This window comes from Bos javanicus, chromosome 3 (genome assembly GCF_032452875.1).
Source record: "Bos javanicus breed banteng chromosome 3, ARS-OSU_banteng_1.0, whole genome shotgun sequence".
NCBI lineage: Eukaryota > Metazoa > Chordata > Mammalia > Artiodactyla > Bovidae > Bos > Bos javanicus.
In genome coordinates, this window is record NC_083870.1 from 29,035,364 (window position 1) to 29,048,051 (window position 12,688).

At 37.6% G+C, this 12,688-nt stretch overlaps 1 protein-coding gene across 3 annotated transcripts in view; it reads left to right on the plus strand.

The window, feature by feature from the left end:
- The window catches only part of DENND2C (DENN domain containing 2C), a 93,202-nt gene that overhangs the window by 75,037 nt on the left and 5,477 nt on the right, over positions 1 to 12,688 (plus strand). For all 3 annotated transcript variants that reach the window (XM_061410394.1, XM_061410375.1, XM_061410385.1), the window contains exons 13-16: positions 49 to 197; positions 668 to 845; positions 6,883 to 6,924; positions 8,059 to 8,164. In XM_061410394.1, coding sequence (XP_061266378.1) covers positions 49 to 197; positions 668 to 845; positions 6,883 to 6,924; positions 8,059 to 8,164 — 475 coding nt within the window. The remainder of the gene's footprint in view (positions 1 to 48; positions 198 to 667; positions 846 to 6,882; positions 6,925 to 8,058; positions 8,165 to 12,688) is intronic.

The window sequence follows — 12,688 nt, forward strand, 5'->3', positions numbered from 1 at the left end:
GGATCTTTTCCCACCTCAGCTCCCCTAATTGAAGTGTTTGCATTTCAGTCCATTGAACTGTGCCGACCACTGGACTCACGGCTGGAACATGTTGATTTTGAGTGTCTCTTTAAGTGCCTGAGCGTGTGCCATCTCATTCGAGTCTGTGCCTCTCTCCTTTTGGAGCGGAGGGTAATCTTTGTCGCCAACAGCCTAAGGTGAGAAATAAGTAAGATATGTCACATCAGACTGGGGTTTTACTTGTTCTTAGTGTTTTAGAATTTGGCCATATTAAAAAAAAAACAAAAACAAACGTTTAGGTAGGATCTCAATTACTTAATGCTGTAGAGACATGGATAATACAAAAGCTAATTGTGTTCAGCTATACCAGTCTCTTTTGAGGATTGCAATTAATTTACCTTTAAAATGTGTTTTGTTGAAACTTGTTAAAAATTGGTATTGATTCTCTGAGTATACACTAGTTTTTAGCAATATAAATTGTGGGAAACAACTGGATTGAGATTAAAGATTTTCAGAAAATTAAGTTAAAAATTAAATAGAATGTTAATGAGTAATCACAGAATTGTTCATCTGCGATCACTGGTTTGTAATGCTGTAATGTCATATCTGACATGCTCACCATATGTTGCTGTTTATGTGATATCAGTTTGCTTTCTCCTCTGGCTAGCACCCTGTCAAAATGTGGTCATGCAGCGGTTGCCACACTGTATCCATTCACCTGGCAGCATACCTACATCCCGGTCCTGCCAGCATCTATGATTGACATTGTGTGCTCACCTACTCCATTCCTTATTGGAATCCTGTCTTGCTCCTTACCACAGCTCCAGGACCTACCCATTGAAGAGGTAATATGGGAGAATTAGTACCTGTGAAAAAGATTGCAGCACTGGCAAATGAAAACAAGTGATTTTTAACAGTGACGGATATGTCATTAATTAATGATAATATGTACTTATTATTGTTATGCTATCATATTTTTGTATCTGCTTATTAAAATGAGAAAAATACTATAGTACACATGAATCTGAAGTTATATCTTATTTATAGCATTGAACCATCGGCTAATTCTTGTGTTATTCTGAAGAATAGGTCTTTTTTTTTTTTTTAAATCATGCACAAAAACTACTCTGGGTTAATTTTTAAATTCTTTCAAATATAACATACATATAGAACAAAATGTATAGCTCAGTTAATTATCACAAAGTGAATGCTAATGATAACCAACATTAGAATAGAATAGAGACATTACAGCCCTGGAAACAAAGTCCTCATCATGCCTTCTTTTTCTTGTTTTAAAAATTTTTTTTAATTATTCTTATTTATTGTTTGGCCATATTGTGTGGCATGTGGGATCTTAGTTCCTGACCAGGGATCAAACCTCTGCCCCTACACTTGGAGCTTGGCATCTTGACCACTGGACTGCCAGGGAAGTCCCCCTCATGCTTTCCTCTAATCACTGTTCTCTAACCCCACTCCTTGCAAAAGGTAACTATTATCTTGAATTTTGATGCTCATTTTCTTGTTTTTCTTTATAACTTAACATCCTGGGCATGTATCCCTAGACAATATAGTTCAGTTTTGCCTGGTTTTAAGCTTGATATAAATGGATTCATACAGCAATATTTTTCTTTTCTTTTTTTTTTCTTAGTCTGGCTTCTTTCAAGCAACATTATATCTTTAAGATTCACCCATGTTGTGAGTTTAACAGTAGTTTGATCATTCTGATTGTGTATAGTAATCCATTGTGTGAATGTACTGCAGTTTTCTCATCCATTCTACAGTTGATGGACATTTGAGTTGTTTCTAGTTTGGAGTTATTATTAATAATGCTGCTATAAATATTCTTGTTCATGACCCTTGGTACATATGTGCATACAGTTTTATGGGCAAATATTTGGAAATGGAATTGCTGGGTCATAGAGAAAACATATCTTCAACTTTAGTAAGTAAAGTCAAGCTTTTCCAAAGTACTTGTGCCAAGTTAAACTTCTTCCAGCAGTGTATGAGAGTTCCTGTTGCTCCATATCCTTGTCAGCCCTTGTTGTGATCAGTTCATATAATTTAGCTTATCAGATAGTTGTATTTTATTTTGGTTTTATTGGTATTCCTTGATTATGGTTGAGGGTGAGCATCTTTCTATATGTTTATTAGCCATTTGAATGTCAATTTTTGTAAAATCCATAGGCTGTCCTTCTGCTGAATTGATTACTTTCATTGATTTGTAAGAGGCCTTTTCATACTCTGAATATGAACTCCTTTGTGGTTTGGCTTTTCATTCTCCAAAAAGATTTTTTTTAAATATGGAAATGCTCTTAATTTTAATGTGGCCAGAACTGTCAATCTTTTTTTTTTTTTTTTTAAATGGTTAGTGTTTTTGTGTGTGTGTGTGTGAACTGCTTAAGTTTTTCTTAATATTAGCTTCATGGAAATAGCCTCCTCTGTTAGTTCCTGAAAGCTTTATTATAATGCCTTTAATTTTTGGCTCTTAAGCCTGGGGATTGATTTTTTATTTTATTTTTTTGTATATAATAGGAGGTAGGGAGAATTCCCTGGCAGTCTAGTGATTAGGACTCAGCACTTTCACTGCTGAGGATGTCAGTTCAGTCCCTGGTTGGGGAACTAAGATCTCACAAGCTGCGCGATATGACCAAAAAAGAAAGAAAGGAGGTAGGGATCATTTCATTTTTTTAAATATGGATAGCCTACTATCCGAGTACCACTTACTGAAAAAACTCTTCTTTATTACACTGATGGGTTAACCTCCCCCCTCCAATTTTTTTGAGAAATGATTTACATATAACATTGTGTTAGTTTAAATGTACAACATAATGATATGATTTTAGAAAAGGCAGAGGAACCAGATATCAAATTGCCAACATCCGCTGGATCATGGAAAAAGCAAGAGAGTTCCAGAAAAACATCTATTTCTGGTTTATTGACTATGCCAAAGCCTTTGACTGTGTGGATCACAATAAACTGTGGAAAATTCTTCAAGAGATGGGAATACCAGACCACCTGATCTGCCTCTTGAGAAATCTATATGCAGGTCAGGAAGCAACAGTTAGAACTGGACATGGAACAACAGACTGGTTCCAAACAGGAAAAGGAGTACGTCAAGGCTGTATATTGTCACCCTGCTTATTTAACTTCTATGCAGAGTGCATCATGAGAAACGCTGGAGTGGAAGAAACACAAGCTGGAATCAAGATTGCTGGGAGAAATATCAATCACCTCAGATATGCAGATGACACCACCCTTATGGCAGAAAGTGAAGAGGAACTCAAAAGCCTCTTGATGAAAGTGAAAGAGGAGAGTGAAAAAGTTGGCTTAAAGCTCAACGTTCAGAAAACGAAGATCATGGCATCTGGTCCCATCACTTCATGGGAAATAGATGGGGAAACAGTAGAAAACAGTGTCAGAGTTTATTTTGGGGGGCTCCAAAATCACTGCAGATGGTGACTGCAGCCATGAAATTAAAAGACGCTTACTCCTTGGAAGGAAAGTTATGACCAACCTAGATAGCATATTCAAAAGCAGAGACATTACTTTGCCAACAAAGGTCCATCTAGTCAAGGCTATGGTTTTTCCTGTGGTCATGTATGGATATGAGAGTTGGACTGTGAAGAAGGCTGAGAACTGAAGAATTGATGCTTTTGAACTGTGGTGTTGGAGAAGACTCTTGAGAGTCCCTTGGACTGCAAGGAGATCCAACCAGTCCATGAAGGAGATCAGCCCTGTGATTTCTTTGGAAGGAATGATGCTAAAGCTGAAACTCCAATACTTTGGCCACCTCATGCAAAGAGTTGACTCATTGGAAAAGACTCTGATGCTGGGAGGGATTGGGGGCAGGAGGAGAAGGGGACGACAGAGGATGAGATGGCTGGATGGCATCACTGACTCGATGGATGTGAGTCTGAGTGAACTCCGGGAGTTGGTGATGGACAGAGAGGCCTGGCGTACTGCGATTCATGGGGTTGCAAAGAGTCAGACACGACTGAGCGACTGAACTGAACTGAACTGAATGATATGATATGATATATACCTATATTTGAGGGCTTCCTTGGTGACACTGGTGGTAAAGAATCCACCTACCAATGCATTAGGCATAAGAGACGTGGGTTTGATCCCTGGGTCATGATGATGCCTTGGAGGAGGAAATGGCAACCCGCTCCAGTATTCTTGCCTGGAGAATCCCATGTACAGAGGAGCCTGGCAGGCTACAGTCCATAGGGTCACAAATAGTCAGACATGACTGAAAGGACTTCATACACACACACACATGCATATATTTCAAAATGATTACCACAGTAAGTTTAGTTAATATCCATCACCTAACATAGTTAGAAAAAGTTTTTTCTTGTGATGACAACTTTTAAGATGGACTCTTAGCAAGTTTCAAATATACAATATAGTATTGTTAACTGTAGTCACATGCTGTACATTACATATCCAGCACTTACTTACCTTATAACTGGAAATTTGTGCCTTTTGATTCCCTATACCCATTTTATCTATCTCCCAACCCATCTCTGGCAACCACCAATCTGTTCTCTGTATCTATGAATTCGGTTGTTTTAGATTCCACATGTAAGTGAGATCATATGGTATTTGTTTTTCTCTGCTTAACTTATTTCACTTAGCATCCACATTGTTACTATGGCCGGATTTCCTTCTTTGTATAGCTGAATAATATTCCATTGTATATATTGTATGTATATATTGTATGTATATATATACACCTCTTTATCTAGTCATCTGTATGGACAGTTAGGTTGTTTCATTGTTATGGCTGTTGTAAATAATGCTGCAGTGAACATGGGGGTGCAGCTATTCTTCAAAATAGTGATTTTGTTTCCTTTGGATACATGCCCAGAAGTGGCATTGCTAAATTATGTGCTGGTTCTATTTTTAATTTTTTGAGGAACCTCCTTACTGTTTCCAGAGTGGCAAAACCAATTTACATTTCCATAAAGAGTACACAATAGTTTCCTTTTCTCTACATTCTTGCCAGTATCTGTTATCTCTTGTCTTTAGTTAATAATCGTTCTAACAGGTGATAATATCACATTGTTGTTTTTTGGTCTGCATTTCTTTGATGTAGAGTATCTTTTCATATGTTTATTAGTCATCTGCATGCCTTCTTTGGAATAATGTCTATTCAATTCCTCTGCCTGTTTTTTGTTTTTTTTCCCTCTACCTGTTTTTAAATTGGATTCTTTGGAGTTTCTTTTTTTCCTGTTGAGTTGTATGAGTTCTTTATATGTTTTGGATATTAACCCCTTAACCAGTATATGAATTTCAGGTATTTTTCTCCCATTCTGTAGGTTTTCTCTTTATTTTACTGATGGTTTCCTTTGCTATTCAGAAGCTTTTTAGTTTGATGTGGTCCAACCTGCTTATTTTTGCCTTTGTTACCTGTGCTTTTGGTGTCAAATCCAAAAAATCATTGCTAAGACCAATGTAAAGATGCTACCCCGCTATGTTTTCTAGGAGTTTCATGATTTCAGGTCTTATGTTTAAGTCATTAATTCATTTTGAGTTGATTTTGTGTATGGTATAAGATAGGGATCCAATTTTATTTTTTGGCATGCAGCTAATTTTCCTATAACCATTTGTTGAAGAGATTGTCCTTTCCCTGTTGTATATTCTTGGCTCCATTGTCATAAGCTAATGGACTATTTGTGAGGTTTATTTTTGAACCCTGTATTCTGTTCCATTAAGCTATGTGTCTGTTTTATACTAGTACTACACTGTTTTGATTGCTATAGCTTTGTAATAGTTTGAAATGAGAACGTATGATGGCCTCTACCTTTATTCTTCTTTCGTAAGATTGCTTTGGCTATTTGGGGTCTTTTGTGGTTCCACAGAAATTTTAGAATTGTTCTATTTCTGTGAAAATTGCCATTGGAATTTTGATGGGGATTGCACTGACTGTAGATTGCTTTGGGTAGTACAAACTTTTTAACAATATTGGTTCTTCCACTCCATGAGCACAGAATATCTTTCCATTTATTTGTGTATTGTTCAGTTCCTCTTACCGGTATCTTATAGTTTTCAGCATAGATATCTTTTACCTCCTTATTTAAATTTATTCCTAGGTATTTTATTCTTTTTGATATAGTTGAAGATGAAGTTGTTTTCTTAATTTATTTTTCAGATACTTTATTGTTAGCATATAGAAACATTCCTAATTTTGGTATTAACCTATTTTTTACTTTGTTACTATGGAAATTTTAAACATATGTAAAAATGAAAAAAGAATAAAATTAATTACCCTCCTTAAATACTTATAAAGTTTAGACTAATTGTACTACCTCTCTCCCATAATATTTTGAAGTATATCCTTATGTTATTTCATAATTCTAAATATTACAATATGAATATCTAAGCCTAAGATCATTTTAACATAATCACAATACCATTATCACACCTAAAAAATTTAATAACAGTTTTTAATATCAGAAAAATTCAATATTCAGATGTCTAATTATTTCGTAAATTTTTCATAGCTTGAATTAGGTCCCAGATAAAGTCTATACACTGTATTTGGTTGGTGTGGTTTTTTTTAGTCTCTTTTAATCTCTAGGTGTGCCACCATCATTTTTTTTAACTTGAAATATTCTTTACTAGTGTTGATGAGTTAGCTTTTAAATGGGCTAAAACTTTAATGCATAACAATATCCAATCACTTTATATACTGGAAACTATTATAATATTTAAGTCAGTTATATTTCAATTAAAAACAAAACCAAAAAACCCTTTAAGTTTAAAACTATTCCCATTGCATGAAAGAATCAAAGCATTCTTCCTGATCTAACAACGCCTAATGTATTTCTCTCTGAATGTCTCTGGTTTAACTTGTCTGGCTCCTTTATTCCATAGGTGCTGATAGTTGATCTCTGCGCAGACAAGTTTTTACAGGAGGTGGGTGACAAAGGAGATGATTACATAATGTTTGGGGATAATTGGCCAGAAAATATGTGAAAGTACTTAGAGAAGGTGACTCAGGCAAGACCTATAGTTCCTACATACACACTTGACTTGACACTGTGGCCAATCATACGAGATTGACCTGAAAAATTTTTCTTGGGTTCATAGCTGTCTGTCTCAATTTAAGGAAGGAGGAAACAGATTAAATGTCATTCTCAAAAGAGGTGACCCTCCCTTCAAGTCTTATGGGTTGATATATAGGCCTCTAATTTAATTAAATTTAACAAGCATTCAACACCAATTATTTCTAGATGTTCTGCTAGTCGGTCAGAAACTAAAGATGAGTAAGACACTCAGCTTGATCCCTCAGGCCTTACAGTTTAAAGGGGGAGAGGGAGCAGATATAGCCATAAAGTTTTAGAAATGATATATATTTTGAAATTTGCACAAGATACAGTAGGGGCAAAAAGAAATAGTCACTTATTCTGGATAGTGAAGAGGAGAATTAGAAAAGCCTTAGAGCAACCCTCTGTATGTAACCTGTATATAGGTTTGTGAGCATTGAACATAGGGTGAAAAGAATGTTTCTTGTTTCATAATCAATCAGCTCATCACATTTGAAACACCATTTATTTGGGAATGATCTTTGGAATATATCATATGACTTGGAGATGAGAACTATTTGGTTTGGAAACTTCCAAAGAGTCTTATAAGACATATTATTTATGTTTCTTAAATTTAATTAAGATGTTCCCTGGTGGCTCAGATGGTAAAGAATCTGCCTGCAGTGCAGGAGACCAGGGTTCAATCCCTGGGTGGGAAAGATCCTCTGGAGAAGGGAATGGCTACCTACTACAGTACTCTTGCCTGGAGAATCCCATGGACAAAAGAGCCTAGCAGGCTACAGCCCGCAGGGTCATAAAGAGTCGGACACGACTGAGCAACTAACACTTCCACACCAGAAACATCATGGATTCTGTTCAATGTAGGGAAGGAAGCTTCAGACAGACTCCTTTTAGCCGAAATACATACAAAGCCACCTGTGGCACCTGGGGGACTTTAATAGGGCCCTAAGTTTGAGACTTTCTCTCTCAAAGCTCATGAAAATCTCAATTTTCTTCTCTTAAGGTATCTGATGAGGATGAAATTCTACCACCTAAACTACAAGCTGCCCTGATACAGATTTTGGAAGAACGAAATGAAATATTGGCTCAGGAGCAGAATTTTTCACAAGGTATGAGACAAGTGGCTGAGGATTTAAGGTCAACACAGTAAAAACCAAATGCCCAGCATCCTGCCAAAGCATATATAAAAGTAATATGAGATTGCCTGTGCCTTCATAAACTGATAGTCAGCTTCCTTGCTCACCCTCGATGTGCCAAGTCCTCTTCTTTTTCAGGACTTTGGCATTTGCTCAGTTCCATGTATGGAATGCTATTCCCCTAGGCACATGGCTCCTGCTCTTTGTTCTTGTAGGTCCATGCTCAAATGTCAGTTTCTTAGTGAGGCTTTTCCTGACTGTCCTGTTTACACTTGTCCCCATTCCCTTAGCACTTCCTGTCCTCCTTCCTGACCTAATTTTTCTCCATGGCCTTCATCACCATCTGATGTGCTAGAGTGTAAGTTCTATGAGAACAGTGACTGTCTGTTTGTTTTCTATTTCCAATACTTTGAACAGCATTCACTAAATAGGTACTCAGTAAGTATTTGTTAAATGAAAAGATGAATAATATTTATTGGGTGGCTTACTGTATGCCAAGCATTATTTTAAGCACTTAGCATACATCTTATTTGATCCTTGTAATATCTGTATGAAGCAGGTATTATTATTTAATCCCCATTTTACAGATGAGAACTCAAAGGCTGTTTACTGATGGGGATCATTAGAGAAGGAGCAAGTTTAGAGGAGTAACTAAAAGTTCAGTTTTGAACATTAAGTTTGAGATACCTGAACGTGAAAGTCACTCAGTTGTGTCCGACTCTTTGCAACCCCATGGACTATGCAGTCCATGGAATTTCCCAGGCCTGAATACTGGAGTGGGTAGCCTTTCCCTTCTCCAGTGGATCTTCCCAACCCAGGGACCAAACCCAGGTCTCCCGTGTTTCAGTCGGATTCTTTACCAGCTGAGCCACAAGGGAAACCCAAGAATACTGGAGTGGATGGCCTATCTGTTCTTCAGTGGATCATCCTGACCCAGGAATTGAACAAAGCAAACTGGGGTATCCTGCATTGCAGGCGGATTCTTTACCAACTGAGCTATCAGGGAAGCCCATTCATTCTCTTAACAGTTTCATCTTCCCAACTCAGGGATCAAACCCAGGTCTCCCGCATTGTGGGCAGGTTCTTTACCAGCTGAGTCATAAGGGAAGCCCAAGAATACTGGAGTGGGTAGCCTATCCCTTCTCCAGTAGATCTTCCCAACCCAGGAATCAAACCGGGGTCTCCTGCATTGCAGGTGGATTCTTTACCAACTAAGCTATCAGGGAAGCCCCTTGAGCTACCTATTGGATACCTATCTAATATCTGGCAGACATTCACCTGGAGATATCAAGTAGGCATTTATATACAAGAATTTGAAATTCAGAGGAAAGATTTAGGCTAGAGACATACATTGCTATTTTAAATCTGAGGAACCAGATGAGATAACCCAATAGAGTGAGTATAAGTAGAAAATTTAAACAATTTAAGGATTGAGCCCTGTTTGGGAATGATGTGCTTGAATTTATAACTTTTGACAGTTGGGAAGAGAAGAATCCAGCAAAGGAGACTAAAAAGAGCAGCTAGTGAAGTAGGTGGAAAACACAGGAGTATGGATTGCAGAAGCTGAGTGAAGAAAGTATTCCATGAAGGAAAGAGTAAACAGTTATATTTAATGCCACAAAGAGGCCAATAATATGAAAACTGAGAATTGACCAGTGGATTTGACAATGGGAAGGGCTCTGGAAACCTTGGTAACAGCAGATTCAATGAAAAGGTGGGAAGAAAGTGAGACGGGGGTAAGTTCAAGAGAAAACTAGAATGACCTTCATCTTTTTGTAAAATTTTAGCAGAAGAGCAAAAGGCCAAGAATAGCTAAGACACTCCTGAAAAAAAAACAAGATTGACGAGCTTGCGCTACAGAACATCAAGATTAACTATAAGGTCATAGTAATTGAGATTATTTGGGTTCAGAAGAAGCAAACAGAGCAATAAAAATGGGAAGAATAGAGAATGCACATGCATAAGGAAACTTGATTTGTGTCAGTCAGTGCCAGCACTGAATAGCAGTGGGAAAAGAATGAACCGTTTGGTAAACAGTTCTAGGGCAACTGGTTTTCCACATGAAAAGAAACAGAGATGGATCTGTACTCCACATTATACACAGAATTAATTAGGATAAATTAAAGACTTAATGTTACAAGTAAAACATTTAAAATGTTTAGAAAATGATAGAAACTATTTTATGTTTGGGGACAGTAATGGATTTCTGAAATGTGGCACAAAGAACACAGACTATAAAGGATAAGATTGATTAATTTGACTGTGCTAATTTAAAAATTTTACTATTTATTTATTTGGCTGCGTTGGGTCTTTAGTTGCAGAAAAATGTGGGATTTTTTTTCTTTTTAGTTGTAGCACGTGGAATCTTTTTGTGGCATATGAGATCTTTTTTAGTTGTAGCCTGTTGGGTTCCACTTATTGGACCTGGGATCAAACTCAGGCCCCTGCATTGGGAGCATGGAGTCTTAGCCACTGGACCACCCAGGAAAGTCCCTGACTATGTTAAATTTTAAAATTTTCTGTTCATCAAGGGACACCATGGAAAAGGAATAAAAAACAAGATACAAACTAAATGAAGACATTTTCAACAAATATAACTAACAAAGGAATAGTATCTAAAATTTAGTTTTTAAAATTCCTCCAATTTAAAAGTAAAAAGATGGTCAACCCAAGAGAAAAATGGGGGAAAGATATGAACAATCATTTCATAGAAGAGGAAATATGAAAGGCCAACAAATATATGAAAAGATATAGAACCTCATCAAAATCAGGAAAATGTAAATTAAAACCACACTGAGATACCATTTTATATCCACCATATTGGTAAAAATTTTAAAGTCTGACAATATCAAGTATTGATGAGAATGTTTAAATTAGTTCAGTACCTTTGGAAAAACAATTTGGCATCATCTAGTAACGTTAAAGGTGTATATATCCTGCTACTGCTGCTACTAAGTCACTTCAGTCGTGTCCGACCCCGTGCGACCCCATAGATGGCAGCCCACCAGGCTCCCCCGTCCCTGGGATTCTCCAGGCAAGAACACTGGAGTGGGTTGCCATTTCCTTCTCCAGTGCATGAAAGTGAAGAGTGAAAGTGAAGTCGCTCAGTCATGTCCGACTCTTAGTGACCCCATGGTCTGCAGCCCACCAGGCTCTTCCCTCCATGGGATTCTCTAGGCAAGAGTACTGGAGTGGGTACAACCCAACAATTCCATTTTAAATATATACACAAGAGAGCTCTTGCACATGATAACTAGGAAACAAGTACAGTAATTTTTGTAGTGGTATTATATGTGATAGCAAAAACTAGAAACAACCTCAGTGTCCACTGACAAGAGAATATAGCGTTAAAAAAGAATCTTAAAAACACACACTGAGGACTTCCAGTGGTTAAGAGTCTGCCTGCCAATGCAGGGACACCAGGTCTATCCCTGGTCCCAGAAGATTCCACAAGCTGGAGCAACTAAACCTGTGCGCCACAACTACCGAAGACTGCACACCCTAGAGCCGGTGCTCTGCAGTAAGAGAAGCCATTGCAGTGAGACGCCCACACACCGCAACTCGAGAGTAGCCCCGCTCATCGCAACTAGAGAACGCCTCTGCTCAGAAACAAAAACCCAGCGCAGCCAAAAAAAAAGATTAAACATACACACACACTGAATAAAATAATAAGTTTCAGTAGAAGATAATGTTTTATATAATGTTCAAAGACATACAGAACCTTGTTAGGGGTTGGGGTTAAGTTGTTGGGGTTGCATGTGTGTAGTAAGACTACGTAAAGTAAATGAAATACCAAAATTCCAAATAACGGTCACCCTCTATTGGAAAGTAGGGGAAGAATACCACTGAGAGGACATCACACAGAGAACTTCAGAGATACACGTGATGTTCTGTTCTAATCTTGATGGTGGGCATTTGTGTGGTCATTTCATTGCTGGGCTTATGAAATATTCATGCATGTAAAAGAATGTATAATGTATATACATTAAAAGAGAAACAAAGGATGGGAGATAAGGTATTGAAAAACATAATTTTTAAAAGAAAGGGAATTAGGTGTAAGAAAGTGGGTTGTTGTTTAGTCGCTAAGTCGTATCCTACTCCTTGTGACCCTATGGACTGTAGGTCGCCAGGCTTCTCTGTCCGTGGGATTTCCCAGGCAAGAATACTGAAGTGGGTTGCCGTTTCCTTCTCCAGGAGATTGTCCCAACCAAGGGATTGAACCCAAGTCTCTTACATTGGCAGGCAATTCTTTACCGCTGAGCCACTAGGGACCCCCTAAGTATAAACAAATCTTCCGAGAAATTTTTTGCTGTAAACTGGAGGAGGGATGGGACAATAACTGGAAGGAATGAGAGAGTGGGGCAAAAGTGTTGACCATAAAAGCAGTGATGGATTCTCAGTTGCAGAAAAAAACAGATGAGAAGAAAGTCTGTTGAACAAAATATAATGGAAATCTAGATTAGAATAAAAACATAAGGACTTCCCTGGTAGTCCCAA